At 51.2% G+C, this 17760-nt stretch overlaps 1 protein-coding gene and 1 pseudogene across 1 annotated transcript; both read right to left on the bottom strand.

The window, feature by feature from the left end:
* Nucleotides 1-2630: 2630 nt before the first annotated feature.
* On the bottom strand, nt 2631-5191 carry LOC101761941 (annotated as a pseudogene).
* A 10452-nt stretch (nt 5192-15643) lies between these two features.
* On the bottom strand, nt 15644-17431 carry LOC101770583 (7-deoxyloganetin glucosyltransferase). The gene is made up of 2 exons (XM_004952825.4): nt 16794-17431; nt 15644-16702 (listed from the first exon to the last, which is right to left on the bottom strand). Exons 1-2 carry the CDS (start codon nt 17323-17325, stop codon nt 15759-15761), a joined length of 1476 nt encoding a protein of 491 aa, XP_004952882.1. The 5' UTR covers nt 17326-17431; the 3' UTR covers nt 15644-15758.
* Between the last annotated feature and the right edge of the window lie 329 nt (nt 17432-17760).

The following is a 17760-nucleotide window of genomic DNA, read 5'->3' as shown; positions in this document are numbered from 1 at the left end:
TGATTGTGGTACAACTAACTTAGAGAATATCTTCCATAGAAGGATTACTCCAATCACTATGTTTGCATGTGTGTTTATAAACAAATCTGACTTGGATTTTCCATCATTTCAACACACAAACAAACAAGCAATCATTTTAGTATGGAATTTGAGATGAAAATTGGGGTAAAAACAAACTATGCTTAAGTTTACAACTTATGCATATATATCAGTTTATCAATATTCAATTAATATTAAATACCAATATTCAAATAATATTGGACAAGCATATCCATCAACATTTATGGTCATTCAGTCCCGAAAGATGGATCAATATCCATTTAAACCCTGAGATGATAAACTTAGTGCCAATAAAGTGCTTGTTTATTATACAAAATGCAACGAGCCTAATACTGCATTTGTAGATACCTTGCTATAGCTCAAATTAGTGCAACTCCAACAAACACCATACTGGTGGGAGTCGGAGAGGATATCCACAGATATCTAAATGGCAATAAAAGGTCTTGATTTATTTTGAGGCATGACAGTCATCAAAATAGACTCTAATGGTAACTTTTATATATCATTCTGAACCATCACTTAAACATATTTGACTTCACAGAATGATAAATAGTGATTCCATTGAATCATTAACATTATCTATAAATGATATAATACAACTTGTATTACTTGGATGAAACTAGGTTACATATAAGCAATATCATTAATATATTGCCCAAAATGTTTTATCCTCATTTTTACAAATTGAGGGAATAAACATCTTGCAAAATATACTCACTAATATACTTATCCCACCACTACATCATAGAATGGTGTTCATAGTAAGTGATGAGTGACAACTTAAATTTTGCAAGGCTCAAGGGGAGACGCCCTAATCTATCGTCATATTGTACTCGTTTTCCAATATGAGTTTTTCCTCATAAAGGTTTCTAATAAAAGGTTTTAATGAGGCAATATCAATATAAAAATATATGTCATATCACCTATTTTCCCCACGGAGTTTTTTAAGGTGGTATTCAAGACATATTATATGCCATATGTTCTGTTTTCTCTACAAGGGTTTTTAAGAAGGTATAAAAGACATACAATTCCTTCTCATATTTTCCCATTGTATTTTGGGGAACATTATTTGAATATGATTCTCAGATCATAATATTATTGATCTCCAAACTTATGAGTTTATATTTTCAAGGTTTTTCTCTATGAGTTTGCAATGAAACAATAATCTAAATATGCTATATCATTTTCTCCTTTTCTTTTTCCACTGGATTTTGAAGGAGTTTTAATGGCATGTGGACATACAAATTGGTTTCTCCTCAATATTTTTCCCATAGGGTTTTTTAAGGAGTTTTTCCCATATGATAATCAGAGATGATTGAACAAGGATTACATGAAGCTTACAAGGAGCTAATTGATCAAGGAGGAGTGTTGTAAAACACATTATTAGTGATCAATTAATATTATAGATAATTATAGAGGACCTTTCCTGGAAGGGTGTGGACCTTTCATGAAGGGGCCAACTCCCAAGGGACATGATGCCCTTTAGGCACGTCATTTCCCCTTGTATAAATATGTAACCAATCCATTCATTCAATCAATAAAAAGAATCCTCATATTCATTATTTCAGTCTCTCTTTCTACTCTTAACACAACCGATGTCACGTTATAGTACTGCATGCTATGAGTGGAATGCAATATTTTTTTCTATAATTATTCTAGTTCTGTAGGAACTGGGTGCTTGACCATCCATATTATGACAAGTTTTAGCTACGGAAAGAATGTCCTAATGAAGCGAAAGGCAAACAATTAGTATATATATTCACCGATGGATGAATGAAGATATCTCCATCACCGTCGTTTTCAGAGTACGCCCTATGTCCCCTTCGTCTTTACCTGCGCACTCTCCTTTCGTTAAAAAAACAAACAGACAAAATATGATCTACAGAGCACGTAGTTACTCTCTCTGTCCCAAATTACTATTCGTTTTGATTTTTCTAGATACAAAACTTTTAATATGGATATATATCTATATACGTAGCAAAAGCTATGTATTTAGAAAAGTCAAAACAAATAGTAATTTAGGATTTAGGGAGTAATTATTAATCTGCCCTATTGGAGAATTGGATTGTCTTCCAATTGTGGGGCACTTCCTCACCATGTCCAATTTCTCAAGTCCCCTTCGATAACCTTATAGGATTTCGATCTGTGCCTGCACGAGGATCCGCGACATTCTCACCCCTTGTGCAAAAAACTGCAAATTGGGCCACTGGCAAGCTGCCGAGAGGCGGCACGTTCAGCACATGACACTGAGAGTGGCATGGCCATTACTCTTCCATTCTTTCGTTTAGAGCATCGCAATTATCATTAAGCAGATCACCCCCAAGCACCGGCCCATGTCCAGTGAGAAATACAAGCGCAAGGCGATCCTGTTTGTGGGCCGCAATGGTTCATTCGTGTCGCGCAAAGGCCCGTGCGCTGCGTGCTTCACAGAGTATGTAGGCAGCAAGCAGCATAGACATGTCGAGACCCGATGAACGCCGGTGCTCGTAGTCTTCTTGTTTGGCTCTTTCAACCCATTTGTTTATAAACACGCATGTAATCCCCTCAAACGATGAATAAAATTTCCGGCCTTTATCTAAAAAGGGGGGCAGTACCCGGTGAAATGTTTCGTACATGGTTGAGTGAGTCGCGTCACACTGAAGACTTTCCAAGCACGAATGACCTCGACGACGGCTTGGTAGAGCCCTTTATTCTGGTGACATGCACTCTTGCACAAAACAACATCAACTTGTGCTAAGCTCCAGGCACAAATTAAAAATCTCTGCAGATTTCGTGGCAGCTCCTCTAAGAGCTCTTACTGGGCAGCAGGACATCACGGATCAGATCGTCCAGGTTGGTCAGCGCCCTGCCGCCGGGCTGCGTCGCCCGGACGGTGGCGTCCTTCCACTCCCCCGCCCTCCGCCTCATCTCCCTCCCCTTCTCGCCGGCCATCGCCTTCCTGATCCTGGCCTCCAGCGCCTCCCGCCGCACGTCGCCGGCGACCTCCATCCCCAGTTCCCCACGCCCCACTCGGCGCACGCGTACCGGCAGTTGGTCTGCTGCTCCGCGAAGAAGGGCCAGCACAGCACTGACAGCACCGACACCCCCGCGCAGAGGCTCTCCATCGTCGAGTTCCACCCGGCGTGCGTCAGGAACACCCCCACCGCCTCCTGCTCGCACCAGCTCGCTAGGAGGAATGGTGGCCTCCACGAACTCCGGCGGCAGCACGGCGGTCTCGCCCTTCACGAGGTCGGGGCGGATGATCCACAGGAAGTCGTAGCCTCTGCCCGCCAGGCCCCACGCGAACTCCACCAGCTCCTCGTTGGACATGGTGGTGATGCACCCGTAGTTCACGTACACCACCGACCTCGTCGGCCAGCCGTCCAGCCACCGGACTGATAGAAATAATCTTGATTCATATGTGTATCAGCATGTTTAAATTTCATTTTGCATGTAGTAGTGCCAATTTGTGTAGGTCACATACTAGTAGGAGATGTGTATGTAAGATACATATACACGCTAAGTTGGTTCAGCTCATAATGAGGTGCCGACGTCCCGTGCGACGTGGACGTCGCCGTGCAAAGTGGTGTTGCACATAGAAGTATTGGAACTGGAGGCAACGACCTACGAATAAGTCAGATTGGCCAAAGCTAACGTTGTGCGAAGCAGCGGTAAGGAGAGGTCAAAGCTGTTAGCATGTGCATGGATCGTGGAGTCTGGCTTGCATGGTCGTGAGAGCATTTGGTCTTCCTAACTTGCAGGGGATGAGTCCATGCTGCGATGAGTCAAGCTATAAAATGTGTAGCTTGACATGCATGGCAGTAACTGCCGGCCAGTAGGAGAAGTGCTACTTAGTATTTAATTTCATGTATTCAGTCATTTGTTTTGTGCTGTGAAAGTAAGAAAGAGTCTTCGTGTCTGTCTATCAAAAGAAGCAAGTGTGCGTGTGTGTGACAGCCGAGAGAGAGCGAGTGATTCCCCATCAGAGAGAAGATTAAGTGTTCATGATAAACACTTGTACCTGTGAGTGAGCGATTCTAACAGAGGGGTAACAGTGAGGTCCTCCTTCCAGAGGCTGGCGCGGATAGTGCCGACGCGAGATCGGCGGCGGCGGCGGCCAGCCGCTCGAGGAGGAGGCTGAGGGGGCCGATGGTGTAGACCGGCGGCGGGAGGATGGCGCGCATGGCGTCGAGCGCCGTCAGCTAGAGCTCGTCGAAGGTGTTGAGGATGACGGCGTCCGTGCGCGCCACCTCGCGCATCATGAAGTCCAGCAGGACGTCGCCGCGCCGCATCGTGTAGATGAAGGTCGGGAAGTCCCGGAGCCGCATGTGCTTGCTCACCCCGCGCGCCCACCCCACCGGCGTGTCCAGGCACCCGTTCCTCAGCTGCTCTTCATCTGTGGATGCTCGAAATCACACGCCGATCACAAGTAATCCTATGCAAGTAGAATAAAATGCAACAACTCCTTGTTGCTTCTAATAAGTTCTCTGATCACTAACAAAGATTTGTGCACACGAACCTTTGAGAGGTGCAAGGCCTTCGTCTATGAGGAACTGGAAGTGGCGGTAGCCCATGTAGCCGCATGCGCTGGCGGTCCAGAAGAGCGCGCACGGCACGCCGGCCTCCCTGGCGGCGTCCAAGCTGAAGCTCATGACGTTGTCCGCCACGACGCACGTCACGGGCGGCACCACGCTGCCGTCGGCGTTGAGCCGGTCGAGCAGCTAGCTTCTTGAGGTGCGGGGTGCAGGTCGTCATGGTGGAGTCGCAGAGCGAGGCCGGGTCCTGCGTGGCGTCGGCGTCGGACTCAGGCAGGCCGTCGGGGATGGTGGCGAAGCGGAACCCCGGGAGGCCCGCGCCGGCGGCGGGGCCGCGGGACCGGACGAGGCGGCGGCGGTGGTTGTACTCGGTGTTGACGAAGGTGACGTGGAAGTGCCTGCAGTGGAGCACATTGGCCAGCTTCACCATCGGCGTGACGTGGCCCTGCGCCGGGAACGGGCCGAGACGCACACGGCGTGGGGTCGTTGCTGCTTGTCGCCGGCCGGGACGGTGCCCTTGGCCATTATCTCGATCGTCAGCCGGCCGGGACGGATCGTCGGAGAGAGTGCGATCGAGATGCTAGCTATCTTTCGGACTTTTTTTTTTTTAATTTGTTTCTGTGGAGTGATGTGGGATCCTTCCGGGTCGCAGCCCAATGCAATAATATATAGCAGCAGCGTTGAACGCCGGTGTGTATCGTGTCACTTGGCAGGGATAAAGGAGACACTGATATTATCGGTTGGTGCAGCCAGCTTTGGAAAGTTGCATTTTTTTTTAAAGCTCGAAATAAGGCAGCCGCTGGTTGCTGCAGCATACTCGTATCACACAAATGACAAGCTGCTGCTTAATTATCCTGCCAATTATGAATTATCTGTACGTCTAAAGTCTCAACCAAGAGACTGTTTGTTTTCCTCGTAGATTATATAAGTTGAATTATAGTTCAAGGTAGTAGAGTAAAAGATCATCATGTAGCTACTTTGGGACCACAATAAGCTGACAGCTTATTTCAGATTATTTATGATCCCAAAGTGATCTTTTTTACCATAGTACCCATGACCCATAATTTAGATTATATAATGCAGATGGATTATAATCTCAAACAAACCCGACCTAAATAATCAAATTAAGTATTATATCGTCGGATGGATAAATTCCTTTTTTAAAAAAAACGGATGGGTAAATTTAACTCGACAAAAACCAAAGTATGGGATGCACGTAGAGTTGGATCCTGCAAAGCTGTAAGTCTCAAACATGACACCATGCTTTGTCCGTTTCTTCTCGATCAGCAGAAGAGTTTTCCTCGATCGATGCAGGAGCAGTTTGAAAAAAGGAAAATCTCGCAGGGGATTGACGCCAGATGTGCCTTGTTGCAGATATAAATCTTGAACCCTGTTTAGTTTCCCCAAAGTTGGAAAAATTCCAACTTTGGCCCTATGCAAAAAGAAGATTCCCCATCACATCAAACTTACGGTACATGCATGGAGTACCGAATGTAGACGAAATCAAAAACTAATTGCACAGTTTTGTTGTACTTTGCGAGATAAATCTTTTAAACCTAATTAGTCAATATTTGAATAATAATTCAAAATACAAACGAAATGCTACAGTTGCGCTACAGTATTTTTGGTTGTTGGGCAACTAAACAAGACCTTGGATACTACTCCTAGCCTTCTACCAACCAAATTTCATTGTACATAAATGATTGATTGGTTGATTTCCCGTCGTTATCCTTCTGCCACACTCCATAATCAAGGTGGACAGCGCAATCAAATATCTTAGAAAACGCCGGCATGCATACCACGCAGCCGGTGAAAATTGACAGGCTCCATGTCAGGAAGTGTTGCGAGATCCCGTCCAATCAAGTTTCTTGTATCTGGGGAATAGGAGTGAGCCTTTTCTTTTCTTTTTTTCTGGTGGGGCCAGTGTGATCAGGTCATGTGGGCTGTCGGTTTGGGTTGTTTGGGATCACACACAAAAGATGTGACAGGGTGGTAGTAGCAACGGTCCATATTCCATAGTCCAATCGAGAAGATGGGTGTCCAGGTTACATATTCCAGTAACGGCCCAATTTGAGCCGGAACCACCAACGCCCACCCGCAGCCCAGCCCACGTCCTCCTTCGCGCAGCCCAACCAAGTTCGGCTTAGCCCAAATCAGCAGCGCCCAGGGCCTCCTGGTTCCTGGTTCCTCTTTTCCTCCTGCAGTCCTCCTGCTCCGTCCGACCGCCATCTTGGCATCTAATCCGACCTTGAAAACGTCGTGCATGGCTTAGTGCCAAGGTCGTGCATGGCTTAGGGTCTGTTTGGTATGGCTCCACCCCAGAACTCCAGCAATTCCACCAAAAAATCCAGTCAAATACCTCAACTCCAAAACTCCATGAAGCAGCCAACTCTATGAAGCTGTGGTGCAAATGGAGGTGGAGTTTTGGAGCACCTCTTTTGCTGCTCCAAAACTCTCCATTTCGAACCTCCTCATGGAGTTGGTGGTAATTACCCACCAATGCCACTGGTTCCACAAAAAACATTTCATTCTATTTTCCCACCCCCGTCACATGTCGCCTACCGCCTCCCCGCCGCCCGTTGCCGCCCCGCATGCAGCCTCCCCGTCGCCCGTCGCCGTCCCGCCCCCGTCGCCGCCGTCACCGGCCCCGTGGCCACCTCGCCGCCGCCCGTCGCCGCCCCGCCCCGCTGCCCGTCGCCGGCCCCGTGGCCGCCTCCCCGCCACCCGTGGCCGCCTCCCCGCCACCCGTGGCTGCCCCGCCCCGCCGCCCATTGTTGCACCGCCGGCCGGCCTCGTTGCCACCCAGCCCTGCCGCCCAAGCCCCGCCGGCTGACCCCGTCACCGCCCCGCCCCGCTGCCCGTCGCCGGCCCCGTGGCCGCCTCCCCGCCACCCGTGGCCGCCCCGCCCCGCCGCCTGTCGTTGCACCGCCGCCCCATGGCCGCCCAGCCCGCTGCCGGTCGGCCTCGTCGCCACCCAGCCCTGCCGCCCAAGCCCCGCCGGCTGACCCCGTCACCGCCCAGCCTGCCGTCTCCCCGCCGCCCGTCGCTGCCCCACCCCGCCGCCCGTCGCCGCCCCGCCCCCGTCACCGCCGTCGCCGAGCCCCGCCTGCCGCCTCCCCGCCGCCCGTCGCCACCCCGGCCCTGTGGCCACCCAGCCCGCCGCCGGCCGGCCCTGTCGCCGCCGTTGCTGAGCCCCGCCCGTCGCCGCCCTACCCCCGTCGTTGCCTCGCCCTCGTCGCCGCCGTTGCCGGCCCTGTGGCAGGAGAAGAAGATGGGATAGAGAGGATGACAAGTGGGGCCTGAATTGGGGGCAACAATGGCAATCCACACTGAAATCGATCTTTTTTAGAGTTGAGAGCACCCATCTAGCCAAACACCCCATTTTTGTTCTAGAGTTCTAGATTGGAGCTGGCTCCACCTGGAGTTCTAAGTTGGGTTGTTTCTCCTCGATCCATTGAAACGTCGTGCATGCAGCATTAGCTAGAGTACGTACCTGCAAAAAAGACAAAACCATGTTATCCCCATGTGCATGCAAACTCAAAACTAAAAAAAAATATAAATCTTAAACCGAGCGTCCAAATCAAATTTCAATTGTGCCATTGTGTTCCTTATAACAAGAGCTTCAAAATAAGACCACACTTGACTATGTTTGAATGATATTTTAAAAATTATTTTTTAATACAAAATAATTAATTTTGACTACTACGAACACACGCTTCAGCACTAGAAATAGATGATTATTAGCATGAACAAAAGAATAAATGTGATGAACAAATAATAACATGCTGCGAACAAAAACATTGAACACTGTGAACAAATAAGTCAACATCGCCGAACAATTTATTCTGTAAAGCGAACAAATTACTCTTGGAGGAGAACAAAATATGTATAAATAGTGAACAATACTCTTTGAAAGCGAACAAATTATTTTTAAAGGCAAACAAAATATTTACCACGAATAAATTATCTCTTGAATACGTAAAAAGTATGTACATGTGACAAAGTTAGTATGTAAAATGAATAAATCAGTTTGCATTACCGATGCAATCATGACGTAGTACCACTACAATAACAATAAAATATACATTTATTAACTTTTGATTATATATGAAATAATGATGATGATGTAAATTATAAATATAAATTATAATCAAGGAAAATATCCATATGAGTTTTAGAAAGAAAAACCAAAACTAGTAAAAGAAAAAATAAGTAAATAGGTAGCAAAAATAAATTCACTGTAAAAATAAGGAAAAAGATGAAACAGAAAGAAGGGGAAAAAAAAAAGAAAAGTTAACACGAGGTAAAAACAAGCATGGAAACGGAGACAAAAAAAAAAGAAGTGCTTCTGTTGTTATGGCAATGCATGCGCACAAGCTTCATTGGGCCAATTAATTCCGCGTCTGGTGGGCCAACGAGGTTTGATTGGGCCAAAATAAACAGCGCGACGGGGTAGGAAAGCTTCAGTTGACGCGGGGGATTCATCGTCTCCGCCAGAGACAGGGCTCTAGTCTGGTTGGGGTTGCATATCCTTTTTCGAAACAGCCATATCCTACACACACCGCAATGAATCACGCCTTAGCTTCCGAGACGTCTCAAGCACCAACCCTTGATCACACGTATTTCCTCTCCTCCATGCATACGCATCGGATCGATTATTCGACATGGAGGCATCACCGCTCCCGCTCGATCTCCTCCTCGAAATCTTTGCGCGCTCCGACCCAGCCACCGTCGCCCGCTGCGGCGCACGTGCAGGCTCCTCCGGCGTCACGCCGCCGACCCCGCCTTCCTCCGCCGCCTCCGACCGCTTCCTGCCTTCCTCATTGGCCTCCTGTACCACCGCACCCACAGCTCCTGGGACGGGGAGAAGAGCACCTGCCGCCGGCCGCTGTTCGCCGCGGCCAAGTCGTCGTCCGCCTCGCTGCTGCCCAAGATCGTGATCGCGCGCCTGTCGGACGAGCTTGCCGGGCCGTACGATCCCATCGCGTCACGCGGCGGGCTGCTGGTCCTCAGGCTCGGGCGGTGCCCCCCCACCAGCCTCTGCGTGTGCAACCCCGTGGCTGGACGGAGCCACGTCCTCCCGCCCAAAGAGATCTACGACGACCTGCACTGTTGTCGCCGCCTGCCGGAATTGCAGCTCGACGAGGATCGGCAACGACGCAAGACGCGCTCTGGAACACACGACGTCGCGTTCTCTCTCATGCACGTGAATTGTGTGGATCTCAACCGAACGCGGGGGAATGGTGCTGCCAATCGTTGCAGCGTTCCCTTTTATTCTCGGTGTTTACACGGTCTAAGGACCCACGATCGCCCCGCCATGCACGCTCACGCTACATCGTGCTCGCCTAACGCACGGGAACGCTCTTCATGCACGACATGGCGGTGATCACTACTGGCCACACCGTGAACGCAACACGGTTCTGGCTTGTACACCGCTAGGACACATGCGGCTAGCTAAAAAATGGTAAGACAAACATGCGCTACAACTTAATTACATGAATGCTAATGCAAGAACGTGCACGTGATTAGCTCAACATTTCACCCCCTTAATCCCGTTGCACATCCACCACTCCCAGCTGCTACCTCAGCTCGATGAACCTGACCTTCCCAAGTGCCTTTATCAGGATATCAGCCAACTGATTTTGCGTGCTCACATGATCAATATCAATGCTGCCATTATCAACACAATCTCTGACAAAATGATACCTTGTATCTATGTGCTTGCTATGTTCATGATGAATTGGATTTTTGCTCAGAGCTATGGCAGATTTGTTATCAACTAGAAGACTTACTTTTGGAGCCTGAACACCAAGTAGTTCACCCAAGAGACAACTGAGCCAAACACCTTGACAGGCGGCACCTGCACTTGCAATATACTCAGCCTCACATGATGAAAGGGCAACCACTCTTTGCTTCTGTGAAATCCAAGTGACCAGATTCATGCCAACAAAGAAAGCCGAGCCACTTGTGCTCTTTCTATCATCAATGTCACTTGCCAAGTCACTATCGCTGAAACCAAGTATTATGGGTTCAGAAACTCCTGACTTTGTATATTTGCAGCCATAATGCAGAGTACCTGCGACATATCGAAGTATCTGTTTGACTGCTGCCCAGTGACTTGCTCTTGGCATTTCCATGTACTTGCTCACAATGCCCACTGAATATGCAAGATCTGGTCTTGTATTCACCAAGTATCTTAATCTCCCAATCACACTCCTGTACTTTGTTGCATCCATAGGTGGGGAAGTATCATTCTTGCTTAGCTTCAGTTTGTTCTCCATTGGAACCTGACAGGGATTACACCCCCTCAAACTAGCCTGCTCAAGAATCTTCAATGCATAAGCACTCTAACATAAAGTTGTCTCCCTCTCCTTCTACTCTACCTGAATTCCTAGGTAATAGGTGAGTAAGCCAAGATCACTCATACTGAAGCTCTTCATCATTTGCCTTTTGAATGCATCAATACTCTCCTGACCTGGTTCTGTAATAATCAGGTCATCAACATACACTCCTACTATTAGGAAATTACCACTGTTATCAGACCTTCTATACACTGCATGCTTATGTGGGTTCTTTACAAAACCAAGTTTCAGTAGCTCCTTATCAAGTCGAGCATTCCATGCCCTGGGTGCCTGACGCAACCCATACAAAGCTTTCTTCAGTTTGAGCACCTTTCCACTCCCCTTTTCAACAACAAAACTAGGAGGCTACTGAACATAAACCTCCTCTTCCAAGTCTCCATTCAAAAATGCTGATTTGACATCCATGTGATGTACCTTCCAACCACTTCTTGCAACCAGTGCTATGAGCAACCTCACAGTTTCAATACGAGCTACTGGTGCAAACACTTCATCAAAGTCCACGCCCTCACGCTGACCATAGCCCTTTGCCACTAATCTGGCCTTGTGCTTGATCACATTGCCCTCCGGATCCTTTTTTACCTTGAACACCCATTTGAGGCCTATAGCACGATGGCTTGCAGGCAACACTGCTAGCTCCCATGTTTGATTAGACTGAATCGACTCCATCTCTGATTTCATTGCTTCTCTCCAACATTCTTCCACCAAAACTTCCTCAACACTACTTGGTTCTTCTGCAGCTACAAAACACACTCCACTGTATTCAAACCCATGGACTTCTTCAGTTGAATCATTAAGATCTTGCAATGTGCGGTATCTCAATTGATTTCCATCAGAATCCACTACTTCTCAAGTTGGAGGTGTAGCAAACTGAAAGTGTGGTGTAGATGGGGTCGATGGTGGTGTTGCAGGTTCTGGTGATGCTGCTGGATCTCCATTGAACGACAAATGACCAGGTGAGTTGTTAACTGGGGAAGAATGCCCTGGGAACAGTGCTGGCTGCCCAACTGAATCAGCTTGCTCATTGTCAGTTACTGTTCCCCGTCCGGCAATAGAATAGAACTCCACTTCTACTCCACTGTCGGTGCCTTTCTTCTGAATGTTCTCTCCCCAGTTCCATCCACGATGCTCTTCAAACACCACATCACGTGAGACTTGTAACTTCTTAGTCACCGGATTGTAGACACGATAGCCTTTCGTGCCTGCTTCATATCCCACAAACACCATTGGTGTTGATCTGTCTGACAATTTCGTCACCCCTGGACCGTTTCTCTTTACATGAGCTACACACCCAAATGTTCTCAAGTGATTCACCTTATGTTTCTTGTTGTGCCATGCTTCATAAGGTGTCTTCCCATCAAGGCTTCTGGTGGGAGCCCGATTCAACAAATACACAGCTGTGTGCATAGCTTCACCCCAGAATTCACTCGGCATCTTCTTGCTTTTCAACATACACCTCGCCATCTCCACTATGGTTTGATTGTGGCGTTCCACCACCCCATTCTGTTGTGGTGAGTATGGTGTTGTGGTAAAGTGCTTCAAGCCATGCTCATCACAGAATTCACTGAACTGAATGGAGTCGAACTCACCACCTCTGTCAGAGCGAAAAGCTCAAAGTTTTCTCCCACTCTCTGTCTCTGCAAGTTCCTTCACATGCTTGAAACACTTGAATGCCTCATCTTTAGTCACCAGGATTTCTATCCACATATAATGGCTATAGTCATCAACAATCAACAAAAAATAGTTCTTACCACCAGGTGTGCTAGGACGGATCTATCCACATAGATCAATATGGACCAAATCAAGTGGTTTCTCCCCTCAATAGTTTGCTACCTTGGGGAATGCCCGTCGATGTTGCTTCCCTAGAGCACAACTCTCACAGAATTCCTCCACTCGATCAATCAGTGGCATGCCCTCCACCATGTTCTTGGACCCGAGATCACGAAGTGCTCTGAAGTTTAGATGCCCGTACCTCCCATGCCACACCCAAGCCTTGTCATCTTTCATTGCTACCAGGCAAACAGGAGCAGCTAACTGCATTTTCAACAGATACAAGCGATTCATGACATGAGGTGCTCTAGCCAGGAGGCACCTCTCAATATCATACACTCTACAAAACTCTGCTTCTATCACAATCTTGCAGCCTCCCTCCTCTAGCTGACCAAGGCTAACTATGTTGCTCTTTAATATAGGTATGAAATTAACTTCAGTGAGTACCTTGTGACCTTTATTCTTCGTTTGGAGCATCATGGAGCCTAGGCCTTTGATCTGCACCAGTGAACCATCACCAAAGCGAACAGTGCCACCCACCGACGTGTCCAGCGACGCAAGCACCTCGTGGTGCCCCGTCATATGATTGCTAGCGCCCGTGTCGAGGACCCATGCGTCATCATCTCGATGAGCTGGATACACCTTCTCCTCGTTGAGATGCACAACCTGCTGTGGCACGTGCACCCCAACTGCCTTGACATCGCGCCGCGCCGTCGTGACGTGCACCGCGTTCACTGTGGCCAGCATGAGCGCCGGCTGTTCTTGATCGGCCTGCACATGGTGTGCTTCTTCTCGATGCTCCTTCTTGGGCCGCTTGCAGTCCTGCTTCCAGTGACCATAGATGCCACAGTTGCGGCACCTGCCCTTCCGCCTTGGCGTGCCCTCGGAGGTCAGTTTGACAACAGGCTCCTTCTTCTCGCTGCGCCTGGCGTTCTTCGACTTGACCGGGGTGAACCTGCCTTGTCTCTCACCACCACCTCCTGAGGATGACTCCAGCATGAGCCGATGGTGGTACTTTGATAGCCACTCGTCTTCTGACAACAGGAGGCGCTCCGATTTCTTGGTGATGGTGTCGACGTCGATTCGATCTTCAGCTGCCCTCAGGCGTCCTACTAGGTCTTCCATGGTGCGCGTGTTCATGTCGAGGAGCGTCTCGATCTACACTACGATCTGGGAGTAGCGCTTTGGGAGTACACGAAGTATCTTCTTCACGATGCGAGTGTCGCTGATGGTTTCCCCGAGCCCGCGCAAATTCTCAGCCAGCGTGGTGATATGCAGGCTGAAATCGTCCACGAGTTCGCCGTCCTTGAAGCAGATGTTCTTGAACTGCTGCTGCAGGCGCTGTGCATGGGCTTCCTTAACACGAGTAGCCCCTTTGCGCGTGCTTTTCACCACCCCCATGCCTCCTTGATTGTCTTCTTGCTCCCCAGGATCGACCACATCTCCTTCGGCACGGAACGCATGAGCACGCCCATCGCCTGTCGATCCTGAGCACGCTTCACACCAGCGCCGCCCAGCTCGATCACCTCCCAGATCTTCATGGCTTCGAAGTTGCACTGCATCATCATGGCCCACTCTGAGTAGTTGGAGCGTGTGAGCATTGGCCACATGAGCGAGCTCTCCCGAACTCCTCCCGCCGCGACGCTCAGTGACGCGCTGTCGCCCATTTCTACCTCCGGCCGCCTTCTTCTAGGAACGACATGCTTCTTGCGGGCAGGTTCTCGTGGGCTAACCGATCCGCTATAGAACATACACCTTCAAGCTCTGGTACCAATTGTTGTCGCCGGCTGCTGAAATTGCAGCTCGACGAGGATCGGCAACGACGCAAGACGCGCTCTGGAACACATGACGTCGCTCTCTCTCTCACGCACGCGAATTGTGTGGATCTCAACCGAACGTGAGGAAATGGCGTTGCCAATCATTGCAGCTTTTCTGGTTGTTTTCGTTCCCTTTTATTCTCGGTGTTTACACGGTCTAAGGACCCACGATCGCCCTGCCATGCACGCTCACGCTGCATCGTGCCCGCCTAACGCACGGGAACGCTCTTCATGCGCGACATGGCGGTGATCACTACTGGCCACACCGTGAACGCAGCACGGTTCTGGCTTGTACACCGCTAGGACACATGCAGCTAGCTAAAAAATGGTAAGACAAACATGCACTACAACTGAATTACATGAATGCTAATGCAAGAACGTGCACGGGATTAGCTCAACATGCACGTCGTCATGTCCGAGAACGACGAAGGCAACGACGTGCCCTTCAAGGTGCTCCTCGCGGATGGCCGCCTCCGGACGCAGACCTACTCGTCCAGGGCCGGCGCGTGGGGCCCGGTCACGTACACCTTGGCACGCCTCCCGGGGCACTACGAGCAGGTGCAGCCGTCCCAGGTCGTGCTCGGCTCCGCCTCTACAGCGTGCTCGCCCTGGACGTGGCCACCGGGCAGGCGGCGTGGATCGAGGTCCCGCAAGACTGCCACCGGCGCCGCCGCCGCAAGGTCACCACGGGGGAGGCGCCCCAGGAGCTGCTTCTGGCGTCGTCGGCCGACGGGGAGCTCGCCCTGCTCGTCTGGGAACAGCCGCTTGCGGTTTGCATGTGGATAGTGTCGTCGCCGTCCGCGGGCGCGGCGGGCTCGGGATCCGTTAGGTCGTGGGCTCGGCGCGTGGTGATCGACAGGGCAGCGATCCCTCGGTCGGTGCAGCCGGTGTCCAACCCGCTCCGTGCCAGCGGATCGACTTCCAGTGGTTTGCTGAGGGGAGCGGCACCGTCGTCTTCCACTTGAACTCCGCCGGCACCGTGCTGCTCAACCTGCGCACCCTGGAGGTTCGACATCTTCAGAGGTCGCGTTTGGACCTGTTCGAGTTCTCCCCGTTTTGTGTACGAGCTGGATTTGGCCTCACTGCTTCCCTCGAGATGAAATTCGACATGAAGTTCAGAACCTATTTTGAATGCATGAATTTCAAACTTAATTTACCACAACATGATGTACAGAGTTACAGACCATTCCCAGGAAAATATTCTGAAATTTGCTCGACAGTGCAAGCTATAAGAGCCTCTAACTCCTTTTGAGCAGAACATCTTTGATCAGCCTGTCCAGGTTGTTGAACGAGCTGCCCCCGGGCCGCGTCGCTCGCGCAGCGGCTTCCTTCCACTCCGCCGCCCTCTTCCTCATCTCCTTCCCCTTCTCCCCGGCCATCACCTCCCTTATCCTCTCCTCCACCACGTCGCGCCGCGCGTCGCCGCCCACCTCCAACGCCACGCCCCACTCCAACCGCTTGTACAGGGAGTTCGTCAGCTGCTCGGAGAAGAAGGGCCACGACAGCATGGGCACCCCGCCGGAGAGGCTCTCCAGCGTGGAGTTCCACCCGCTGTGCGTCAGAAACACACCCACCGCCTCGTGCCGCAGCACCGCCTCCTGCGGGCACCAGCTCGCCAGGAGGCCCTTCCCCCGCGTCGCCTCCATGAACTCCGGGGGCAGCACGGCGGCGTCGCCGGCCACCAGGTCGGGCCTGATGACCCACAGGAAGTCGTAGCCGCTGCCCGCCAGGCCCCACGCGAACTCCAGCAGCTGCTGGTTGGTCATCACGGTGATGCTCCCGTAGTTGACGTACACCACGGACCGCGCTGACCTGCCGCCGAGCCACTCGAGGCACGTGCTGTCCTCCTTCCAGAGGCTGGAGCCCAGCGCGTCGAGCGGGCCGCCCGCCGGGACGAGCTGCTCGGCGAGGAGGCTGAGCGGGCCGACGGTGTAGGCCGCCGGCGTGAAGTCGGCCCGCAGGGCGTCGAGCGCCGGCTGCTCCAGCTCGTCGAAGGTGTTGTAGATGATGGCGGCCGCGTCCTTGCAGTGCTCCATCTCGTGGAGCCCGTACTCGAGCATCTTGTCGCCGGGGTCCGTGGTTCGCAGGAAGCTCGGATAGTCTCGGAGCCGCATGTGCTTGCTCATCCCGCGCGCCCAGTCCACCGGCGTGTCCAGGAACCCGTTCGTCAGCTGCTCCGCGTCTGGAGATGCTCAGATGTCAATGCCCTGCAACCTCTCATGCGACCTATAGCTCTCAAAGCGAATGGAGAGGATCGGAGGAGGAGGACTGACCTTTGAGAGGGACAAGGCCCTTGTCCACGAAGAGGCGTAAGTGGTGGTAGGCCAGGGCGCCGCACGCGCTGGCCGTCCACAGCAGCGCGCACGGCACACCGAGCTCCGCCGCGGCGTCGATGCTGAAGGTGAGGCAGCCGTCCGCCACCACGCACGTCACTGGGGGCGCATCGCCGGCGGCCGCGCGGCGGTTGAGGTCGGCGAGGAGGGCCTTGAAGTGGGGCAGGCAGGTGGTCATGGTGGAGTAGCAGAGCGCCACCGTGTCCTGCGTGGCGTCCGCGTCGCACGGCGGTAGGCCGTCCGGGATGGTGGCGAAGCTGAAGCCCGGGAGGCCCGCGACTGCGCCGGCGCCACGGGAGCGGACGAAGCGGCGGTGGTTGTACGCGGAGTTGACGTAGGTGACGTGGAAGCCCCTGCCGTGGAGGATCTTGGCCAGCTTCATCATCGGCGTCACGTGCCCCTGCGCCGGGAACGGCATGCACACGACGTGCGGCTTCTCGCCCGCCGCCGTCGGAGTACTTGTGCCGCTCATGCTGCCGCGCGCGTCTGAGCTAGGATTTGGTTGTGCACGTGTAAGATCTATACCAGAGATTGAAGTGTCTCTGTAGCCAACTGGTAGGTTGTAGAAGTAGATAGCGAACTACAGTATATGAGTATATACAGCTTCTCGTGTGTGGGTGAGTGGTGAGGTGGGTTGGGTGACTGTGTCTGTCTGTGTGTGGCTGTACACGACGTCTTATCTTCTGATAGCTACGTGTGCCGTATCATCTTTGCCATGCATCGTTGTATCATTTTCAAATTTCTACTTCAAAGCCCCTATTCGTCTAGTCTGAAATGTGAGTGGTGCTATACGCGTGTCGACAAAAATCAGCTGATTTGCTGCTCGATGTCCGGAGCCAATTTCTTTGTCCGCAGCCACATGATCGAATGCGACAATAATATGCCCATTCTTTCTTCCTCCTACATC

This window comes from Setaria italica, chromosome I (assembly GCF_000263155.2).
Source record: "Setaria italica strain Yugu1 chromosome I, Setaria_italica_v2.0, whole genome shotgun sequence".
In the NCBI taxonomy this organism is placed as follows: Eukaryota; Viridiplantae; Streptophyta; class Magnoliopsida; order Poales; family Poaceae; genus Setaria; species Setaria italica.
The sequence above is the reverse complement of the archived record's forward strand: the minus strand, read 5'-3'. Positions and strand labels throughout refer to the sequence as shown.